This window comes from Dromaius novaehollandiae, chromosome 5, assembly GCF_036370855.1.
Source record: "Dromaius novaehollandiae isolate bDroNov1 chromosome 5, bDroNov1.hap1, whole genome shotgun sequence".
In the NCBI taxonomy this organism is placed as follows: domain Eukaryota; kingdom Metazoa; phylum Chordata; class Aves; order Casuariiformes; family Dromaiidae; genus Dromaius; species Dromaius novaehollandiae.
In genome coordinates, this window is record NC_088102.1 from 27,326,286 (window position 1) to 27,350,065 (window position 23,780).

The window sequence follows — 23,780 nt, forward strand, 5'->3', positions numbered from 1 at the left end:
AAGGACAGAGCAGTGGCACTGAACCAACGAAAGCAGCTTGTGGGGATTTTGCAGGGGAGGCTGTGGCAGAGATGATGAGGCTGTGGAGACAGCACTGTCTCTGATTAGCCAGCCTTCCCCCTGTCCTGCTGTTCCTTTCTTGTGGGCATCTTGGCAGCTTTTGTCACATGAAGCCAGGGCTGCTCCTTAGCAGGAGGCCTTAGCAAGCCATGTATCAGGATGCTTTATCCAGCTGTTGATTTCGTTCTTCAGACTCCCCAGGGCATGGAGAGAAGAGATTTTGAGCTCGCATCCCACTTCCTGCCACCTCCACAACCCCTCAGGCTCAGCTCCTCTAGGAAAGGCTTGTGCAAAATCTTCCCAGGCCTCCCCATGTGAGCCAAAGAGCCAGCTGTGTATGATGAGACAGTCACTCCTGGCCCTCCTTGTTTGCTTTTAGTTGGCACATGCAGGCTGCGTGGGGTTTGATAGCTGAGGCAAACAGCAGGACTGAGAAAGTGGGGCCCTGCTGCAGGCTGTGCTCCAGCTGACCGCATGCCCACAGGCACCAGCAGCTCCTGGGAAGGCGAGGAGAAGCCTCACTGCAACTTGCGCCAGGGAAGGCGCTTGCCACCAAAGCTCTCTGTTTCCAGCAACGTGGTGGCGAGTCCTGCTGTTTCCTCCTGCTTTCTCCCAAGCCAGGGTTGCAGCACAGCCTGCTCCCATGTAGGAATCTGGACCTGGGCTCTGCTTGCAAACGCTCCCTAATCCTGGGGAGGTCACAGCTGGGGCTTTGTTTCACACCCATGGAGAGATCAGCTGCATAGGAGTTATAAGAGAGCTGGAAAGGAAGTCTTCTGCTCCATCCTGCTGCCCCAAAGTAGGGTCTCCTGTGCTGAGGCCGTTCCTGATGGATATCTGTCCAACCTGGTCAGACAAACCTCTGATGATGGAGACTCCGTAGAGCTATTTTCTCAGCAGCTTACCTGAACCCTCTTTGCTGCATCGCATGCCCTCTCCTTTTTGCCCTTTTGGGAGGCCTTTTTGGGAGGGCAAGGAAGGCACCCAAGGACCCTACGGATACTGGGAAGGAGGCTGGGGGCAGGTGGAGGATGGGGTGGTGGGAGCAATGGGGTACCTGAGCAGAGGGGCTGCAAAGGGGCGACTGAGGGCTTGATGGCACTTTGGGAGGACTGGGGAGTCATTTCTGCACGTTCGTGTCCTGCCACAGCATGCATGGCTCAGCGAGCCCCAAAGAGGTGGGGAGCAGCATGAGCTCCCTGGGCTTTGCCTGGATTGAGCAAGGGGTGCAGGAAGACCGGGCTGCAGAGGCTTCAGTGTCATCCCACCACTGCACTGGTGTGAATCCAAATTAACTCCACAAACCAGAGTGATACCAGGCATGTGTGAGGTGAATCCTTATCCTGCCCTGCTCCTTATGCAGAAGGGCAGAAAAACACTCACTCAGAGCAAGTCCCCTGCCCCCAGGACACAACCCCCAGGCAGGGCTGCTTGACCCCTCAGCACAGGCTCCAGCAGCAAGAAATCCCATTTATCTTTCTTCTTTCAACTCTGCTTTCCAGCACTGGCTCTTTTCCTTGATAGAGGCTCCCCCTGGGCAACGGCAGAGTGGGAAGGGCTGTGCCCTGGGAGATGCAGAGAACAGAAAGGCGAGAAAGGACAGATCTTCTGATTCGTTATCTAAATTGGCAGAAGAAATCATGTTGGGAAGATGCCGTAAAACAGCAGTGGTTGCGATGCACAGCTCTCATTAGAGAGTATGTGGAGCTGATTATACCGCAGCCAGAGCGGCAGAGTGAGCAAGTGAGCGAACGCAGGGTCTCTTGACACAAACGTGAAGTAAGGTTTTGCTGCAGCTAGAGGGCTTCACTGCTGCCCATCCCAGCGCTGTGCCTGGCGTGCTGCTGCACACCCCAGCGCTGTCTGGGGCTTCGCCGCGCCGCTCCCCAGCGCCCCGCCTGCAGCCTCGGTCCCCGCCGGGGCCCGCGCGGAGCCGCAGGGAGCCGCGTCCGGGGCGGGGGCCGCGGCCGTGCCAGGAGCGGAGCTGCTCCCGGCCAGGATGCTGCCCGCCACCGCGCTACTTCTGCCGCCTGCTCTCCAACTTCGCGGGTGAGCCCTTCTTCAGCACGCAGGTAAGGGACCTCGTGGACGGCTCTCGGCCGGGCAGGTCCCCACTCCGAGGCGGACGAGGGGCTTCCCTGGGGTGCGGGCGCTCCTCCCTGCGGTCCCCAGGCTGCTGCCGTGGGGCAGCAGGAGGTGCCGGAGGAAAGCCAGCCTGGTGCAAAGCTGCGATTTGCCCCAGAGAGGTCTGCCCCTCCTTCAGGAAATGTGGAGGGGTCTGTATATCAAAAAAGCTGGAAGCTGCAGAAACCAGGCAGCAGCAGCCAGGACAAAATTATTGGATAATAGATTCTGGGGTGGGCAAAATGTAAGGATTTTAGCAAAAGTTTTTGAGGCCAGATATGTCAGAGAAACTGCAATGCTGCCTTGCACTGCTATGTAAATCTGAGGCAGCCCACGGGTCTCCCTCCCTGGCTACTCAGCCCTCTGCTGAAGTTTGGGGGTTATTTTCCTTCTGGCTGAGGAGCTTTGGCAGCCCAAACCCGCCGCTGCCAGTCACCTTTGGCAGTGCATCCCTGGGGTGCACCCGGGTGGCAGCAAGGGGAACGGTTTGGAGGACCCCTGTCGAGAATATTACCAGTGCAGGTGACTGTGCCAGCAGAATGACTTGCTCGAAGAGCACCTTCTACAGTCATTCCTATAAATGCCCTTCCAGGCTGGTACCTGTGGGAAGAGCTGCGTTAAGGAGTTTCGAAGGCAAGTGCTTTCCGTGCCTGACCAGCGCCTGTTTATAATTCATTCTCCAAAGCTGCTGCAGGTTTCCCAAAGCCCATGCTGCTCTCCACAAACCCACTTTACTGGGCTGCTTGCTTAGCTTCTGAAAAATACAATTCCTTGTCATAAGCCCAGGATCTGCCACCAGTAGCAACCTTTTTCCCAGGAGGACCTTGAGCGGAAGGTAGCGCACTATGTAAATAACAGCGATAACCGCCGGAACGGGGTCTGAGGCTGCCTGCAACGCACAAGGAAAAAAGCCTTGGTCTCCGGGGGATAACAGCTGGTTACTTTGTAGGCTGTCAGGAGAAGGAATTACCCAATCAAAAATGTAGTGACTGCATGTCTCCAGCAAAAGTTTCTTGTGTCATGAAAATGGCTGGCAGATCTAAAGCTTTGGGGAGCTGAATCTGCTTCACTTCAGCTCCCTGAACCACCATCAGAGGCAGGTAATAAACACGATTATTAAAGAATGAGTAATTTGCTGCAGCTTCAGCATGGTGAATTTGTACAGCAAATCCCTGCTTTCGCGTGGTACCGAACACCTCCCTGCCCTCAGCCCAGCCTGCAGACGTCAGCACCACTTGCAGAGAGGTGACCAAGCTCTCTCTGGAAACTTGGCAACTGAAATCCCCCTCTGCCACCCGCAGCTCTGCGGAGCAAGCCCCGAAGGGGCCATCCTGCCCAGCCTGGCAGCCTGCGTCCGAGCAGCCTGAGGGCTGCAGAGAGCGTTTTTTACTTGTGATAACAAACAGCCTCTGCCCAGCAAGGCTTTACCTGGGTGCCGCCAGGCAGCATCCCTGCTCTGCATGATGTGGAGGGCAGCAGGAGCCTGCACAGCCCCAGGGTGTCACCGTGCAGGGGAAAGGCGCCTGGCCAGACCCACGCGGCTTGTCCGTGCTGCAGCGGGGTGCTTGGTGTGCGTGGCGTGGGAATCACCCTGTTGCACGCGGTGCAGGAATCGCCCCGTCGCATGCGGCACGGGAATCACCCCGTCACACGCGTGGTGTGGGAATTGCCCCATTGCGCACAGCATGGGAATTGCCCCGTTGTGCACAGGCACTTCAGGCCCTCGCAACTCGGCTGCCATGCTCCGGGGCCCCGCTGCCCCGGAGAGGGGCTGGTCAGGGTACCTTGGCCCTTCCCCAATATCTCTCTTACCTCTTCCTGGCTTCATTGCCCCTCCTCCCACTAGGCATCTGTGTTTGGAGATATTTGCCAGCTCTGCTGCAAGTATTTTCTCCAAATCAGGCAGATTTTTCTCTTTTCTGCCTATTTTCTAGCGCCCCATAACTAAGCCTGGGACTGCCAGGCACCGCTCGCAGCAGAAGTCTTTCCTCACTGCTCTGACAGGGTAATTCTAGGCAAGACTTTGAACCAGTGTTTCTCTGTCTGTAGAATTAGTGGTGGGCAAATGATTGACTTTTCCAGCAGAGGTACCAAGCCACAGCACGAGGAGGGAGGGAAAAAAGAAGTCAGTTAAAGATTTCCTCCAAATTGTCTTGCTGTTACTGTTTGTCGGTAAAGTGAAAAGGGCAGCAAAGCAGTCAAGATGCTTTGGGCAGCCTGGGAGGGAAGGCTCTGCTTACCTCCAGCACTTTCCAAGTGCATTGCTTAAAATGGAGCTTCCTTTTTGAGCAGAACATTTCAGATGCCTTCTGAAAAATCATAATCAGTCACAGAATTTGACCCCAAACTGTATTTTTGGAGACTTGACTATTCACGTGACAAATTTCCTCCAGCACTATAACCCTGGGCCGAGGCACCCAGCCTGGTGCCGCGCGCGCTGGCCCGGGCATGCGTGCACCTGGCTCTGCGAGACCACATCTCGCTGTCCCTGGGCCCTGAGGTCCCCAGCCCCAGGGGGGTCTCGGCAGGGCAGTGCAGCCGCAGGGAGGGCAGCTCAGGCCAGTGTTGCCTTGGGCCCTGCAGGCTCAGAGGGGAGACAACATTCCCAGTTTCCATGCACACGGACAAGGGAAGCACCTGACGGGATGCTCAGTGCAGGACTGGTTCGGGGTAACACCACCAGCCCCCAGCTTGCTGGCACTCAGGGAGCCCTGCAGAAAGACAAGGCTGATAAAGCAGTTATTGTAGCCACTCCTGAGTGCTGCAGCTCTGCCTGCTTTCGCATCATCTGTGATGGTCATTAATTACACTGTGCCAGCTCACGGTGATGCTGACGCCAAGCAGCACCATGTCCCCTGCCCGCTCCGCGCGGTGTCCGTCGCCTTGCCGCTCTCCTCGCTCCCAGTCCACACAGCCGAACCAGCCTCAAGCCCGGGAGCCTGGTTTTCCCAGTCATCTTGTAGGACATACGACAACGTCCTGCGGGGTGATCCTGAGGCACTTAGAGCAGTTACAGGTGGGCTGGATGTTTCATGGGAGCAAGCAGCAGCCTGACCCCAGTCCCAGGAAGGGCTGATCCAAATCCAGATGTGGTGCGGGAGAGGAAGAGAAACGGGCCAGGAAGGGACAGAAAGCAGCGACACAACAAGGCAAGAATAAGCTTGGATGGCTACTCAGCAAGCCATGGGCCTGCCTTGACAGAGCCATTAAAAAAATCTATATGTGATAGCAGTTTTCATCACCTCTTTCTGGACCGTATGGAAAATAACCTAGCCATCATCCTGTGCATGTCTTTGCCTTCACAGCAGTCAGCCTCCCCTGTCCCTTCAGGCCGAGCAGGAGCAGTGGGAAGCCCTGGGGCACCTGCTGTAATTCCTCTCCACATATTCTTGAAGGCAGAATAAACATCTTGTCTCCAATAGCTCCCACCAGTATGAAGTTTGCCTTCTTAAACACAGAGGGAAAAATCTCTGTCTGATGATTCTGTTTCTTTGGCAATAACAAGTATTAAAAAGAGGCTCAAGATTTGATTTGGCTTGCACCTATTGACCTGGGTAATGATTTAACACCTTGAAGTTTGTCTCAGGCTGTGGATCTTGGCCAGAACGGGAATGGAGCGATCTGTTTATTCATTGGAACACGAGATCAGCTTACTGCACGCGTGAAAAATTTGGGCTGTGTTTGGAAACTTGGAGTTTGGAAAAGTAAGCTAGAAATGTGTCATGTCCACAGTATAAGTTCATTTTTAAAGAGAGCAGATTATTGGCAAATGAACTAAACATCTGAACTGTACAGGAGTGCTATGAATCCCTGGCACAACCGGGGCACAGTAAGCAAGATGGAAATAGCCCCAAGCTGAAAGAAGGTAGACAGTGGATAAAATAAATAGCATGGTGGGAAAAGGAGGGTGGCAGCATGCACTAGCCTTCAGGATGGTTATGAATCATTTGAGTATGTCTATGTTTTAAACAGAGACAAATGAGCAGTCATTAACAACTGCTTTGCATAGCCAGCCTCGAGTGATAGAAGGGAGATTTGAAGAACCCTGGGGATGAAGTTGCATGCTCCAGCTAAGCCGATCTGTCTGCTGAAAGGGGGGGACAGCCCAGCGCCCCCCCCCCCCCAGCCCCTGTTGCCAACCACGTGCTGCATCCCCTTTCCCCTTGCACCAGCCCTGGTCAGAGCTCAGTCACCTGGGAGAAAGCGGGGTCCCACTTGCCAAATCACTTCTGTGTCGAGTTACCGAGCTGACCCGGCGCAGGTCATGGCGGGTGAGCACCGAGGCGATGCAAACCCTGGGCACGGCGTGGGGGCAGGCCAGGCTGGAGGGCGCCTGGCCGCACAGGGGAGCAGCACGGCGCAGCACTGGCTCTGGTGTACACTATTGCTGCTCCCCAAAGGTGACGCTCGCCCCGTGCTGTGGGACAAGGCAGCCAGGCACAGCCTGTGGGGATGCAGCAGTGGGGAGGACAGGATGCAGGCACCAGGGTAGCACCAGCCCAGTGGCAGCCATGAAAAGACAATGACCTGAGGGACTTTGTGGGCAGGAGAAGTGCCTGAAAGGAGATATGATGGAGTGCAGCAAAGGGCGGCTGCTATGGGTGAGATAGGGGATTTGGGGAGAAGAGCTTGGAGCTGTCTAGGATACTCACTATGTACAAGGCTGGATATAAATAGTGATGGAGAAAACCTGACAAGAAATTGAAGACTGTTACCATTAGCACAGGAAAATCAGCCATGAGTAAAATTACAATCTGCAAGCACAAGCTTCTGTGTCTCTTCCAGCAGCAGCGAGAATGTCCTGGCAATAACCTCTTCTTGGGTGAACTCTGTGAGGTGCTGTGAGATGCTCCTGATGGCACGGGCTTGGTGTCTGTGTGGGCACCCTGCGTGGGGAGCCTGGTCGAGGCAAGGGACTGGTCTGCCTCTGTGCTGGAAGTAGCTGTGCTTCCCGGAGCCTAGGGGTCCAGTAAGGCTGGTTCCCAGCAGCTCCACATGCATGGATGTTTCCAAGCAGGCGTTGTGCATTGCGGGTAGGATGCTGTTTACCTCTCTCCCATTGCCTCCTGAAATGCTGTTTCTTTCCTGTGCTCTCCAGACATTATCACATGCAAGCAGCCGTGGGATTTCCTTAGGGCAGCTCTGAGCTGAACAAGGGCAAGTTTGAAGCCTGGACCACATTTCCCCAGGCCAATGCTTAGGATTCTGCAGCAGATGCTGAATTTCACTTTCCCGTGTCCCACATGTCCTGGCCTGGCATTTTGGTCTGAGATGAGCAGTCTGAACCCAGCAGTACCCCAGGCTCCTCTCGCAAGCTGATGCCTCCAAGGGCTGGAGATGGAGCAACAGCCCAGGCAGCCTCCCCACGCCAAACTCACTGCCCTGCCCTTTGCTTCCTTCAAGCAGAAAAATACCAGATCCTGTCCCTTCCCCAAATAATAATTGGAAAAAGCCTCCAATGGCTGTAATCAGAGCATTCAAGTACTTCTGATTGGCATGATGTGCTCTTTAAAGCCCCTCACTAGGGCTTGCTGCTCCAGGCTGCTCCAGCACCAGAGTCTGTTTGGGTGCAAATCCCACAGCAGTGGTCTCACAGGGCTATTTGCATCTCTGTCCCTGCCCGCGTTTGTCCCGGGGGTCGTCTTGTCTCATTTACCTGATACAGCCGTGTGGGGGACAGCCCAGGTGAGGCCCTCCAAGCTAAGCTGATCTTCTCAGCCAAGTCTGTCTTGGCTTTTTCCACTTATCACTTTGACCCTCGCCTGGGGCTATGCTCCATCCCTTTTGCCCTCTCTAGCAGGCTGCCGCCCCCGTGCTGCTGATGCCAGCAGCCTTCACTGCCTCTTCAGCCACCTTGCTCTCCTCCCGCACTTTGGCGGCCGCCATATCACACCCTGGCATCGCTGCCCTCTCCTCACTGCCCGCCCCACAGCAGCATCGAGGGGAAACCCACACCCAGGACAGCCTGCGGAAACTCCTGATACCCACTTTATTTATTTGTTTGTGCCTCTCCAGCTAAAAAAAGTACATTGAGGGAGTCCAAACCTGCTAATTTTACACCTAGCCACCCACACAACCATGTGTTCATATCACCACCACGCTCCTCCATCCCCATCCTCCCTGCAGCCAAGGCGGCAAGCCCAGTCCTGGCCTGCTTGCATCCTGCCTCCCCTCATGCGGGCATGGAGAGGCTCCTCCTGGCAGGGCTGTGACTGCTCGGTGTGGGGGGACGCCACAGCAGCACCGGGCACTGCCGGTTCCCGGGAGATCAGACCCCAGGTAAGTGTCAGTAGTGGAGCTCGGCCTCGGAGGCTGGGGCCAGCCTCCACATACCCCTCGGCCATCGGGTGCTGCTTGGCAGCGTGCCTCCCCTGGCATTGGTGTGGTGCAGCTGGTGGCCCGTGCTGTTCTTGTTACGCGTCGGCAGCGTAATGGCCGCGCGCTGCCTCGAGTCTGTGCATCCCAGGCATGAGGAAAGGCGTTCACATTGCAGCCCTGCAGCGCTTCAGTATCTGCAGCTATGGAGAAAGGCAGGAGACCAGGCAATGCACGTTGGGCCAGCCCTTCCGGGAGGGAGCAGGCAGGACAAGGAGGTGCCGTCCAGCCCGGACGTGTCAACCCCTCAGGACCGTGCGGCTGTGGCGATGTGGGCAGGGAGATGCAGCGCGGCATCCGCAGGACGGCCCCTGCCGGGACACCTTGCAGCACCCCATCGCTCGCCTGCATCCCTGATACCCAGCCAGGACTCAGGTGCTCTTGCACCCACGTTGGACTCTGGGTACCCTGCGGTGGAGTTTGCAAGGCAGAGACAACCTGTGCTGTATAGAGTACTTGAGACATCTAGTGGCCACATCTCCAAATACCAGTCCTTTGTGGGTGCAGGTATTGTGCCCGGGGGCTGTCTGTAGGAGACATGGTGGCAATGAGCCAGGCTCCCAGCACAATGCCGTGGGATATTCCCTGCTGGAATATCAGTTGCATAGCATAGGCAGGAACACAGGATCCAATGGATGTGGTCGACTTGCCTGTTCTTCTATGACCTTCACCCGCCCCTGCATCATGAGGTTTGTAGTATTATGAGGGGGAGGGGGGTTTAGTATTTTGGAAGGATGGGGTTAATGCTGCTTCCCTGGAGTCAGCACGCCCCTGGTGCCCGAGGGCAGCATGTCTGGCTTGGTCTGTACCAGGGCTGGGAGGTCAGGCGGCCGGACAGCCAGTGTCCACGCAGAGTCTGTTGCATGGCTTCTCCCGATGCTGTCCAGCTCATTCCCTCCCAGGGCTAGACAGGGATTTGCTGTGTCTCACCGTTAGGAGTAATGCCTTAGCTCTGAGCACAGCTGGGTCGACACACTGCTGCAGAGAAACATTTTTATCAAGGAGACTAAAGACTCAATTTCTACCTGGAAATTGCCCAATTTGACTTGTGAACCTTGAAAAGAAGCCCACTGCATCCCAATTCTCAGACCAATTTAGTCTCTGTTGGAGCCTGGAGCCCCTTGCTGCAGTGCTGGCTCTACCTGTTAGGAGATTAGAACAAGTGCTTTTCTCAGTCCTTTCCAGCTCTGTCAAACAGGTTGCATCAAAGTTGTGAATTAGCTGCTCTTCATCATGGATGCTTTCAGCCATCCTTCCTCTAACCCATGCTCATGAGCTTTGTGGCACCTTCCTCCTCCCATCCAAGCTCTCACTGACTCTTTCCCTTATAGCAGCTCCCCAATCCCTTTCTTCTCCATCTTCGGGGCTAGAGCCCAGCTACATGCCTGGCTCAGAAGCTGCTTTGATTTCCCTCCCCTCTGTCACTTGCTGACCATTTCCCTTCTGTACTATGCCACTTTGTTTCTCTGATGGCCACAGCTCCCTGGATTGGTGCCCCGTTGCCCTCCCCTCCAGCCCTTGCTGAGAGCTGCCCTCCCACCATGCCATCCCTCTGCTTCATCACCCACCAGCCTCCTTTCCTCATGCTCCTGGCAAGGCAGCCTTTGCAGGGACGAGTGAAGGCTTCACTAATTGACACCCCTGGGAAAAACAGCTCTGTAATCAGGCACATTGTCCACGAGTCTGAAACAGGAGCAGCAACTTGGAGACTAAGCACATGGAGACGGGCTTGGGTGCTCACAAGAGCACATCTGTTTTTTACAGCAATGTCTGTTGGTCTAATAAAAGCAATTCTGTCTCGCTTTGAGTTGTACCAAAGCCTTAGGTGATCACGGCTCCAAAAATCATGGCTTGTTATGAGTACCGACGCTGTTATGCTATTCCTATGGCTGAGATGGCCCAGTCTGCCCCCTCTAATTACATGGACTATGACCCTTCACAGCCCTTCCTTAATCCCTGTTATACTCTTCTTCCAAATACTGACTTTCCTTCTGGTATTCTTTGCTTTTGCTTTTTGCCAGCAGGTTTTCTCTCAGGCAGAATTGCAAGCTTGGATACCCATAGGCAGAGATGTTGCCTCTCTGGGTGTCTGGCAGGACTTGGGCCTTGGTCCAGAAGACCCAAAGCAGCTCCTGAGAGCTTTCAAGAGGGGCTGGGCTCTGTGAAGGGCACTGGCCATGGGGACATCTCTGACATGGAGAGTCCTGCACTTATGCTCAACCTGGACTGGGCCTACCTCTGCCCAGGGGCTGTGGCAGCTGAGTCCATCCACAATGCTACTTCTCGTTAGCCAGGTGGGGAATGGCTCTGTGCTGTCCCCTGCTCTCTACCCCAGCTAGAGCTGGCACCGCAGTGGGGCCCTGCTCCCCAAGCACACTGGCATCTTTGGGTGCTGGCCTGAAGGGAAAAGCCTTTGGCCAGGATGGACCAACCTTCTCACTTGGGAGTCTTGGAATATGCGATGCAACCACCACCTGCTAATGAGTCCAGGAAGCTATGCAGAGCATTTGCTTGACATAGCAATTAAATTATGATTGATTCTTGGAAAAGCTAATTAATTTATCCTTAACTGGACTTATAGCCAGCATCTGTGCTGAGAGTCCCATTGAGGGCTGCCCATTCCTGCCAGCAACACACAGACCTTCCACGTGAGGAGGGAAAACACTCCAGGCTGTTCCTGCAGGGACCTGGACAAACCCAGTGGGGAAGCAGTGAGGAGATGGGCTACATGAAGCACAGAGCTGAATTTGGTACATCTTTATTTTCATGCCTTATTTTGGCTCCTTTCATATAGTGCTTGCTTTGGGAAACTCAGAGTAAACAACATAGTTCTGCTTTTCCCATTCTGCTAGGGAACAGTGCAGCTGGTACAGAGAGCATGGGAGAGCCCCTGTCTTGTGGGGGGTTTATGGGAACGACTGCACACAGGGAAGAGGCGATTTATTGTGGAGCCAGCATCACTAGTCTCTGCGATACGGCTCAGCCTGACTGCAGTCATAGTCCAGCTCAGTCAGTGCACTAGAGACTGCCTCCTCCCAGGTGTGCCCTCCCTCTGGGCTGAAGCTGTGTCTGTACATTTGTATGTGTGCATCTTCCCTGCACACGTAATAGCATCTCACTGCTATTGCCTGCTGCCAGTATTACACAGACTAGCACCATGGGGCTAATGGTTATGCATGCTATCCAATCATGCTTATAATGAGGATGGAGAGGGTCTGCTCTTAGCCAATTCTGCCTCTTACAGCTTCCTTGCTTTCATCTGCCTGCTTCATTCCTCTTCCCCAAAGCCTGGTAATAAAGTCCCAGTTAAACTCATTGTAGAATCCAGATAAATCAAATCTGGTTTGGAGATGACTGTGGGATCATGTGGGCTCTGCCCCTCCCTGCCTCTGTGCACGTGTGTGGTGTTTCTTGCTTTCCTTGTGATCCCACTCAAATATTCTCTCTAGTATGTTTATGGCCCTTGTCCCCATAGGGCTCTGCGCAAGGCACGGTCCTGGCCTGCGAACACTGTTCAGCGCGTGCAAGTGCAGGTGCTTGTGCTCATGCATGCTGTCAGCATGCAAAGCACTGATCGTGGTGACTAAGGAGTGGGAAGTGTTTCTAACCCCCCAGGCACTAGATCTTTACATCAGCTATCGGAGAGGTGCTGGAAGGAGGTGTTTCAGCCCCAGCTGCTCTGCGGCACGGCTGAGCGCACCGCAAAGGCCTGCTGCGACGCCGGCCCTCAGCCTCGCCTCCCAGGGACAGCCCCAGCTGCACACAGGTGTGGCGACTGGGTGCTGCGACTGCGTGCGTGGTCACCTTGCATCACCTACAAGAACTGCAGCGAGAGCTTGCGCTTCACTTCTTTCCTTGTCCCTTCAGCCATGTTATCCTGATGCTTCAGCAATATTTTCCGCTGTTTCTCTCATTACCCTCACTGTTACTTTTTTGAGTTGCATTCACCCTGGGGCGTTTGCTCCCCACAACCTCTCTCTCCTCTTCCCACTTGGCCCAGACAGGCCAGCCTTCGCCCATCAGTCTGTCCCAGGACTCTGTCTGGTAGCATTCTTCAAGTCGTGCTCCAAGGTCAGCAGAGTCCAAGCCCAATAGCAGCACAGTTGCATAGGGGCACTCTTCCCTCCCTAGTCGATGATTTTTAATGGCTTTTCTTCTGTGAAGCTTTGGGGCTCTATACTGCCAGGGGCTGTGCGGTGCCCCTCTCAGCCACTCTTGCTGCCCCGTCTCCCCCGTGCCAGCCTGTGTGCCTTTCAAAGTCCTCTCTCCAAATACTCACTGCCTCCTTCCAAGATGCCTTTCAGGTTTTTAATCACTCATTTCCCTTCTTTCACCCACCCATGTTCTGAGTGTTTCCCCGTGTACAGCTGTGAGTGTATGTCTTTGCTGTGCAGTTTTCTCCCTCCCCCAAACCGGTTACCGGAGACCTGAAGTAAGATAAGCAGCAACCTTCACACATGCAGTATCCACTAACCAGCAGCCCACAGCCTGCCTGCTGGCATTTTCAGCACATTTGGATCCTGCTCCTTCAGACAGCTCCCAGCAAGTTCAGCTGCAAGTTGCCATCCCTCCCGGCTGGAAGCCACTGCCAGAAACATTCCTTGACACGAGGCATGGATGCCTTACTAAAATCATCAGCTTTCTTTTAGTAGAGCTCAGCTTCATGATGTCGTTCTGCTTGTGGTTGGACTATTACTCTCAAAAGATACTCAGTGACTATTCTTTCCTTACTGATTTATCAAAAAGCAAAATATCTTATTAGAAACATAATTTGCACATCGAGGAAAGCAAGGAAGAGGTTTTGTGCTTTCCTGTCCTGAAAACTGGGATCAAGCTTTGTGCTCCAAACATGCTTCTCTTGGTCTGTGTAGGAAATAAAAATGTCTGTGATACAAATATTCACTTACCTTAAATATTTTGAAAATACTTAGTGGCCATCTGCCATACAACCCATTATCTGTTTTTATTAGTAAGGTGAGAGACTGAAGAAGTCAGATGATGGTTTTTGGGAGGGAGATGTGGAGGTCATCCGCTGAAATAAGCAGTTTTAGCAACACAGGAGTGTTTTTGAATGGCTTAATTTTCCTGAACAGCCTTCAAAAATGTGACAACTGCTGCCAAAAAAAAGCTCATTGACAGGGACATTTAAAGCTGGATACTGCACTGAAACCTGTGCAGTGCGAAAAAATATGGCCAAGGGGACAGGATCACTTGGGAGGTAACTGGGCTTTTCACTATCTAGAGTCTTTACCTCAAACGTCTTTATTTATATTTTCTTCTCGAGGATAGATTTAAACCCAAGGTGATGTGCCATCTATCGGAAAGACTAGTGTGCCACAGGGAACCCTGTGCCAGGTGGCAGCATGTCTCTGCTATACAGCATACTGCAGAGCAAGCAATTACTGAGGTCTCCAAGGAGGAGAGTAACATTTGGGGTTGCAAGGCAATAAGGTGGCACACTCCAGGAGCTGGGAGCGTGCTATGGAGCTGCTGTAAAACACAGCACTCCGGTACCAAAGAGTGCAAAGTAATTGTTTCTCTCTCCTGGGGAATTCTGATATTTCACTATATATCTTCTCCAAGGTGCATTGGAGAGCCAAAACAGCAAACGCTCCTCAGAAGGAGAAGGATTGAAATATTTCATCTCAGAAATTTCCACATGCAAAGCAGCACTGTTATTACAAACACAATGTTTCAGCAATCTGAAATGGAGGAAAGAAATAGGGAGGTATATCTTCCTGAGGAAGAAATCAGTGTTGACAGAAGTACCTTTGTATGTGGGGATCCCCTTTGGACTCAGGATTGTCTGAAGCTGATGGCCCAGTGCTGGGGCTACGTGGCTGTCAGTTGTACCCAGGGGTTGAGCTGGTTTAAGTAAAGGTCTGATGTGATGTTTGTTTACTTAAATTGCCATAATTTCAATGTGGACCAAGCCCCATGAGGTCTCCAATTTAACCTGTGCCTCCCTCTGTTCCTCTGTGTGATTGGCTGAGTGGCCAATATTCCCCAAGCTGGCATCCAAGCCAAAACACTACTCAAAATGTCCTCACCACAGCCTCCTGCCTTTCCTCACTTTCTAGTTACCCTCTGAGCCCCAGCTCAGCCTTGAAAGAGCCTAGAAAACATCCTTCATAGGTGAAAGCCATTAGCTGAATGTGTAATGCCTGGAGGGCTGTAATCCATTGTGTGAACCTCCACTTTGGGAAGTCAGGAAGGCCCCTCAAGCAGATGATCTGCTTCTGTGCTGTGTGTTGCCCTGTGTAGCAGCACAAATTATGAACCAGCATAAAAGATGTAGTAGGTCTTTTCCTATCAGACTGCACGTGGCTTCTCCAGATGCATTATAGATACAGCAAATCCACATCTTAATCCAGTCTGAATCAGATCATCTTGTTGCGTGGCTGCATCCTTATCTTACTACCAGCTGGGGAGAGATGAAGAGATGCTCAGCTTGCTGAGATAGCGTTCGAGCCGTGGAAGGTGGGGAAGGATCTAATTTTCTCTAGCATTGCCAAATCCTACTGTTCCCATTACCTTCATTTTGACATCACCTCCACATGGGCAATAGGCTTTTCTTCTTCCTTGCATCGCTGAAATAACAGCCTCCTTGTTCCCACTTTCTCTGCCTGCTCAGGACTGCCCTCCCCACTCGCCATCAGGATGGAGAGTGTGCACGAGCTCCAGAATCCCCTCTTGGCCAAGGCCAATGGGCACCTTCACGGCAGCTATTCTTACCACCAGCATCACAGCCAGGACTACCCCAGTCATCGCTGCCAGGGGAAACTGTACTCCTACATCTTCCAAAACACTGGTGGTGCCAGGACTCACCAGCTGCTGGATGCCAGTTCCCTGCAGCTGGCCGTTGAAGCCTTATATGGCCCCAATTTTATCCTTGTGAAGGATGAGACCACCCTCAAGGCCAAGGACAGCAAGACAGAAAGCTGTGAGACCACTTTTATGGAAAGCAAAGAGGCCCCATCTGAAGGTCCCAGTGGGTGCGACACACAAGGGTCATGCCTGGTAGAGAGTGACATCCGCATCCAAACTGTGTCCTATGAGGTGGAGGAGGAGGAACTCCAGGAGTATGAGGTGAGCTCTGCAAGGGTGGAATAGCACCATATCCTTCTCTGATAACTGTGGACATTGGGCCAAATTCTTGGTCATTTATTCTGTGTTCTTCACCCTTCCCTTCTCTCCTCCCATTCCCCATAGCTTCCCTCCCAGATCCTTTTCTGTCTTGTCAATCTTTCTCTGTGCACCCAGTATTTCTTCTTCTCCTTGTAATTTCTACTCCCTTCTCCTCACCACAGACCTCAGAAGGAGGTCAGCTTCCCTAATGGCAGCTTGGTTGCACACTGAGAGAATGGGAGATGTGTCAGTCTGTGCAAGACCCTGGAGTGTTTGACAAGGGCGGCTTGTGGCTTCTGTGTTACTAGAATTAATGGGAAACAGCAATCATGTTGAACAACAGTGAAATTCACAAGCCCGATGCCAGCAATCATGAGAAAGCTTAATATATAAAGACAGGATGACTCTTGCAAAGGAAGAGTAAGAGCTGGAAAAGCAGCCTCACACTGTTTGCCTCCCCACAACTTGCGTGGTGGTGCAGAGGCCAGGAACATCCCCCAGGACCCTAAGGTCAGAGTGGGTCCCCAGAGCCTGCTGGAGCTGACATTGGATGACCTGGTACAGCTCTGCTGGTTTAGATGATGGCAATATGGCTTTTTCAGACTGTAACATGTTTTCCCCCACTTCCGTGTGCCTTTCCCACAGAGGCATATCGTTTCCAGGCCGGTCTGCTGGACAAGAGTGCTGACATGCAGCCAAAACTACTGCAGCTGTTCTGAGAGGTGCAATTGCTCAGACAACAGGACAAATTACCACTGTGATGGAGGCTACAGCTCAAGTGCTTTCCCTCACTTTCTAAATTAGTTTAGCAAGACATCGATCTACTAGTCCCTAATGGGGATAAGGCACTTTGTTTAAGTTTGTTTAAGCTGACAAACAACCAGTTCCACCAAAGCTCAAGATATTTCAGTTTAAGAATATCTCCCAGGGAAATCCCAGATCCCCACCAAGCAAGCTCAGTATTTACACCGGCAGGGAGCTGAGAATCCGTTCCATTTTTGAATTTGTTGAGCTACATGTTTTCTTATCAAACCAGACTGAGACGATAAAATATTTTTGAAAATCTTTCCTTGAATTTGCAGGTAGTAAGCATAAGAAATTGTGATAGGGCTAGGAGAGAGCAGGAGCTGTGAGGAGAGAGGCTGTGAAATAGTCTGCAGGGAAGCAGGAAGGCGAGGAGCCTGTAGGTATGAGGAGATGGGCAAGCTCAGCCCCTGGTTCTCACCCTGCCAGGATGGGGAGCAGTTTGCATTAAGGGTTGAAGCAGACTCCTTCTACATCCCCACATGCTGGTGTGTCTGTCAAGGCCCTGTTGCTGAGGCTAGACAACAACCCATGCAGCCTCCACATCCTGCAGCTGAGGAAGTCCGTCTTCTCACATGGCTGGCGACAAGATCTGTCCAGGGCAGGCTGGATCCAGGCGGGGAGGAGGAGGAGGGTACAATGGGGCTGCAACTTGTGCAAGGTCATTGGGACGCTGACAGGATGGCAGGGCCAGCTCAGCTGCAGGCTGGCTCATGGACGTGCTGGTGTGGCAGGGAGGCCCACGAGCGATGAAGGGCGCTTGCACAAGCTGCCTGATGTTCCCCAGGGAGGCAGCCCCGAGCCCCCCACTGGCCCTGAATTGATCTGTTTTTCAGAGTGACTCCTCCAGTGACAGTGAAAGCGAGGACCATTTCCTGATGCTTCCCCCCCGGGACCACCTGGGCCTGGCCCTTTTCTCCATGCTGTGCTGCTTCTGGCCCCTGGGCATCGCTGCCTTCTACTTCTCCCAAGGGGTAAGAGATCCTGCAGGCTGGTTCCTGTGCTCAGCCACGTGCACTCAGCTATGCTGAGGTGCTGGAGCAAGGCCCTGCGAGCCACAGTGACCGCTCAGAGGGGAGCAGGCACCTTTCTGGCCCCAGTGGCTCCCCTCTGCATCATGCCCAGACCCCTGAGGGCTGAGGCACAGGGTGCCTCGTGCTCCTAGACCACTGCACAACCACTGCAGGGAGAGCAGAGGCTTTGCCCTTCAGCAAATATATGTGTTGGTTACCAGCGGTCAGGATTTTCCTTTGGATCCTTCAGGTGTTATTTCGGGACCTGGAGCTTTCCTTAGCCCCTTGCCCAGGTTCCCACCCTCCAGCCAGGCTCGGGAAGGCAAAACGATTCACCATTTGCCTGTCCTTCCCCAGTAGGCACCATGCGGAGCTCCTATGCTGTGGTCTGGGCCATGCTGAGCCAGCTCACGCACCCGGGAGTCAGACTGCCCAGACTGAGAGTCTGGTCTCTGCAACCCGCTACAGGTGCATCGCTACATTTGTTTCTGGCGCTGGTTCATTAAACTCTGTGAGCCAAAACCGAACTGTTTAAAGCTGGAAAGGAAGGACTCTCATCTGATTGGAACTGCTCTGGGATTCCCAGGACACCGTGGGTTCAAGACCCACATGGGGTGGCCAATTCCCATTGCCTTCCCCTGTTTGTAAATTGGCAGTAACGCTGCTGACGTCACAGGTGGGAAAGTGTCAGAAACTGGAGAGGGCTGTGGGCCTTGGGCTGCACCAGCTTGGAGGAGCTGCTGCCTTCGTAAGGACTTAACACAGAGTCTGGTCTCAGTTACACTAATGTTATTCCGGAAGAGTTCATACCAGGAAATTTAGTCGAGGTTTGTACAGATATTGCTGTACCAAAAATAGATGGATGAACGGTTTTAGAAAGTTAAATCAAGAGGATGGAAACAGAAATGGAAAAGTATATTTATAATGAGTATCTAGCACAGAGCCAGTGAGAGACAGGCAACACTTTAACTGGCTAGGACCCTTTGAGACGTGGCTTATCTCACATCTTTGCATATGGTGGAGGCAAACATTGTGACTTTTCCATGTGATGATGTACACCATCCAATTTAAAGTTAGCAATGAGTTCAATTTGCTAAAATTATCACGTCTTTTCACTCTGGGGCAAGGACCATCTCTTTATTCTGCGTTTGTGCACAATGGGTGTCCTGATCTCCACATAGCAACTCTAACAAATAGCAAATAATACCAAGAGTAGCCTTGAACATGTCCTAAACACTCAAGGAAGTTCCCAGCCCAAAGAGCTAACATTCATTTTCATCTCCCTCAACAACTGCATTAGTCTATTCTATGTCAAATAGGTTTCAATTGAAAACCAGATGCAGACAAAATCAAGTATCAGTAGAGCCAGACCAACAGGCCAAACTGTCTGGGGTCCTCTCTCTGAGATGAGGCAGTAACAAAGGCTTTAGCAGAAAGAATTACTTTCCAGTGCTGCAGTACTCAAATCCAGGCTGATCCCTGCAAATCCATGATCCTGCCAAAAGTTCCTGCAGATCTGCTGCAGGTATTCACATAAATGAACCTCTGTAGCCTGTGGTAGTAATTTCTGCAGATCTGTTCTTCATGTGTGTAAACACACACAAATATTTCATTAAATGGCCTCATGTTCCTTCATTTCAAAAGGGATGGCACCCAGTCCCCTTCATGGTGCCACTCATAAGGTGTATTTGTATCTAGTCCATACCACAGAGACAACACCCAGGTGAACCAACTATTTGTCTTGGCTTGCAAAAGTCCAGCCGCCCACTCACGGCTCTGGCTGAGCTCCCAGATGTCTGGAGTTTGCAGACAAATGGCCAAAGCCTCTGGTCCCCTCTGAGACAAAATCTGCAGGTAGAAAAAGAGGAGATGCAGGGAAATGTGTGTATGTGGCACCCCTGTGCTGAGCCTTCCCGGACCTCTGGTCCCCTTGCTGTCCATCCCACGATGCTTCCCTGCCTCTCACAGCCTTTGTGGGATGAAGTGGCCAGATTCAATTGTGTGCTGAAAAATCATATAAGCCATGGCTCCAAGATATACTCAGTGTTCTTCTTGAAATCTTTTTAAATATAGAGGTCCCAGCAAAAACACGGAGCATCAGCAGAATTCCCAGTTAGCGCACTCAAAGCATTGAAGTCTGTTAGCAAAGTGCTGCAACGTAACAAGATTAGGATTCAGTTTGTGATAATTTAGGTATCAAAAAATGCAGCAGTCAGTTTAGGGCCCTTCTCAGATCAGTACAGAGAGGGACAGCTGCAGAGGGCATTTCGGGCCACCTATCTGAGACTCCTCTCTTCAGATAGGAGGAATAGCCCTCTGGAAGTGTCTGTCTGTTTTTCATGAGAGACACCATTTGGACACCTGAGTGTCTCACTTCTAGCTACTGTAGTTGAATGAGACAAGTTCCAGCCCCAGTCTTTGCATATACATACCTCTGTGCATGTCCTTATGCAACTGTATTGCACACAGACAAAAAAGCCAAACTGGTGCAGTCACAAGCAATGAACATTTCCAAAAATCCACCTAAAAGCAGAGCAAAGACAGCTTCCTCTGCAAATACCTGTATTCACTCTCTAAAAATCACAGCAACCATCCCTCTCCATGTAGTACAGTTTAAGGCTGTAAGACCCTGGAGCATGTTCCCCTCATTGAAAAAAAAATCCAAATATTTCTCTCCCCTTTAGGCATGAAATTGAAAGTGCACAGAAGTGCGCTGTGGGCATGAAATCCAGCTGACAGTGCTGTTCCCCCTCTTTGAACCAGCCACCTGCCTCCTTGCAAAGTTTGTGCGCCTGATCCCTGCCAGACCCAGATTGTATGACGAGACCCTTACGCATTGCCTTCTCTTTGCAGACCAGTAAGGCTGTCTCCAAAGGAGATTTCCACCTGGCCAGTTCAGCCTCCCGACGAGCTCTCTTCCTCGCTGCGCTCTCCATTACCATTGGCACAGGAGTGTACGTTGGTGTCGTCGTAGCACTGATTGCTTATCTCTCCAAAGGGGGCCATGTATAGCTGCCACCTACACATCAATGCCATCCCCAGCAGCCAGCCCTCCTGGCATCAAGCTTTCCTGTGGAGCACAGGAAGCCGGTACTTGCAAGGGCTACTTGCACAGGAGGGCCCAGGCTTGGATGCCCTGCACAGGCTCTTTCCCCTTTCAGACAAACAGTAGACCGACCCCCATTCTCCCTGATATTGTGGAATGATGCCAACCATCAGCAGGAAATTCAGCACCAACCTGGGTGCTGGGACCAGGAGGAGCATGTTTCCCTCATGGAAGAGGTGCAAGAGTGATGCGCCACACTGCTGCTGGCTAGGTGCCACCACTCCTACCACCACCAGGGCACCCGTTTCCCCTCCCAGGCCTGCAGCAGAGAAATCCGCCAGTTATTTCCCAGGTTTTGCCCATGAAGGAGGCATGCAGGGAGAAGAGGGGATATGGCACCAGGGAATCATCACTGTTTCTTCTGGGATACCAGGGTCATGGTGTGGTTTCAGGACTTCTGTGATGAGGACGACATTCTCATTTGAGTGCCATGGGGAGGTACCTGGCCCTTCAGCTGCAACTTAGCAGGAGGGCACAGCATGGACATGATTAAAGGGCATGCTGTGGGGTGCCCTCAGCATCCCCTCTGCAGAGACACTCCAGATCCAAGCTAGCTGGGGACTGGTCCTGCCAAGAGACTGGTCACCTGCCCCTTCCAGATAAGGAATGAGGAGAAACAGAGTTTGGTGGTTGTGCACAGTCACTTGACTTGTTGAAGCTTGTTGAAGGGAAAGACATCAAGGTTTTTTCAAGAGATAATAATGACAATCATGATAATTGCAACTCAGAGCCCCACTAAGGTTGGCCTCCCATGGTGCTTGGCCCTTCAAAAGATTTGTAGTGGGAATTTCTGCCCAAGAAGCAACGTAGGAGGGGCAGGGGAGGGAGGCCAGGAGGCAAGCAGAGGGAGTCCTGTCCGGACCTCCCAGGTTTCACCACAGTTCAGGGCTCTGCTGGGCAAAGGCCTGTCTCCCAAGCGCTGCCCCTTGCCTACAGATTTGAGAAACATGAGCCCAATCACCACCACTGCTGAGGAATCCCTCAGGAGAAAAGGGTCATTCTGCTGCCACATCTCCTTCCCCAGAAGCCTGAAGGATGCCACTCTCGGCGCTAGGTCAGTGGCTTGCACACAGAGAAGGATGGAAAGGAAAGGCTGATGTAACATGGGTGTGTGAGTGCTGTTTGTGAGGGGACAAAATCCAGAGAGGGGGAAGGCTCGGAAGGAGCACAATAAGACATGAGGGTGACCCCCAGGACACACCTCTTTCCACACCATGGAGAGGGGTACATCCGTCCAGCCAAACGCCTCTGCTGACGAGGAAACACCACGTACCCACGCTTACATCTTACTTTTGCTTCTTTGTGTATTGTCAGCAACACGTCAAGTGCTTCAGAGGTAGATATGAGGGCAATGACTCTGCCCCAGAGAGCTTGCTTTAAAAGGTCAGGCCAGCCCATCCTCCCTCTCCCTATGCCATCCTTCTCCCAGTATCCCACCTTATAATCCCTCGCCATGGCCATTTCTCCCCTTGCCCCTTCCTTTTCCCCACAGGTAGCGGGCTATAGGCAGACTCTGGATTCCCCTCACCCTCTTCGTGAGGTTTCTGTGCACACTGTAGCCAGCTCTGTAACAGGCGCAGCATGTTCCTCAAGCTGTGTATCATTCAAATGTACATTTCATCCTACAGAAGCATGTTAATGTCTGTGATTTCTGTTGTACTTGAGCCATAAAAGAGAGAAGCACATCAGAGACCTGTTTGGAAGCTATTCTGAAGGTTCCCATTATGTTTTATAACATGGAAGAGCTAATAAAAGAGCAGGAAAAAAAAGAATGTGTTTATAATAACATGGAGCTGGATAGCAAGGAGGTGAGCTTTGCACGCTGCTCCAGGAGTGCTGAAAACACTTAAACCTGAAGATGTTTATGCAGTTCCCTAAGGAAGTTATAATCCAGCTGGTGTCTGGGCAACTCAGAGGGAGATGTACAGCAATGTAGATCATAGCAAGAGGCTAACACCAGGAACAGTATGGTAATGTAGGCCTCTTGCTGCGTGTGGATGGACAAGAATTACATAGAGAGAGAGACTGGAGTATCATTTATGTTCATTCTGCTCTGTGTATAGTAGAAGCGCAAAATAAAATGTGCTTTAAGAGAGCTGGAAAAATATGAACACCAGGAATGAATAACCAGGCCTTGCTTATGATGGTGGCTCAAATAGAGACTGAGTTCACAGGGAAGGACCAGGAGGTCCAGAAGACATGAGGTGGCTTGAAGAGGAGAGACTAGGGGCAACTTCATCCAGCAGTTGAGGGATGGTTTTCATTCCGCTCTCCTCCATATAATCAGCCTTCCTGGTTTGTTTGTCCCTGAAAATAAACCAGCAGGACAGTAATAACACAGAATGGGCAAAGAGCTGCCCCAGGAATTGCAGTGGGCTCATCACACAGGGAGCATGGTGGGGTTCAAAAGGGAAGAATTTTATCATATGTCTGAATTTCTTAAGCTGCACAAACTAAAAGCAGAGGGATTGTCATGCTTTGAGCTGTAAACCCATCCCTGGGGCCGTAAGCAAACCTCACCTACAGTAATGCCCAGGTGCCCAGCCACAGTGTGGACAGAGTCCCAGGCAGCCAGGAGCTGTGGGCTGGAGGCTCAGTGCTGGTGGGAACTGGTGCGCTGGGACTGCTTGTGCTGAGGATCAGAGTCGTGCATGGGAGAGGTCAGAGCATGGATAAAAACCCAGAGGACCGTGTGGTTAATGAATATAGCCTCCTGCAGAGCTGGATGCAGTTACAGAGCGTGCAAAGGCTGTGTTGGCGGGGGTCAGGGCTTGCGGGAGGGCGCACACCCCACGCTGCAGTCTGCTCCGGGTACCACTTCTCACCCTTGCAGGCACATCCCGAGCCTTAATGGAGGTTCCTTTGTAGTGGAAAGGAGCCTGCTGCACTACTTCCACTGGCAGGAGAGCAAGTCTGAGTACCACCAGGGCAGGCAGGAAAAGTAAAGCACCTCCAGCCTCTCCATGTGGCCAGTACCATTAGGTGCAACGTGACCCACTCACGTCCCCCTGCTCGGTGGGGTCCTAGATAAGGGCAGCCGTCCCCACCTTTCCGCTCACACGCTCCCCACCAGCGGCCATCCCCCTGGGCAGAGCAGGGATCAGCAGAGAGCCCACGGCCGGCTGCAGAGCGAGGCGAGACGCACTTTCCTGTGGGGCGCAGCGGCCCTG

At 52.4% G+C, this 23,780-nt stretch overlaps 1 protein-coding gene across 1 annotated transcript; it reads left to right on the top strand.

Moving 5' to 3' along the window:
• The first annotated feature begins 1,849 nt into the window (after positions 1-1,849).
• Positions 1,850-23,446, top strand: SYNDIG1L (synapse differentiation inducing 1 like). The gene is made up of 4 exons (XM_026120280.2): positions 1,850-2,132; positions 15,194-15,648; positions 17,328-17,465; positions 20,358-23,446. The coding sequence occupies exons 2-4, from the start codon at positions 15,220-15,222 to the stop codon at positions 20,514-20,516; spliced, it is 726 nt and encodes a 241-aa protein (XP_025976065.1). The 5' UTR covers positions 1,850-2,132; positions 15,194-15,219; the 3' UTR covers positions 20,517-23,446.
• Positions 23,447-23,780: the final 334 nt, after the last annotated feature.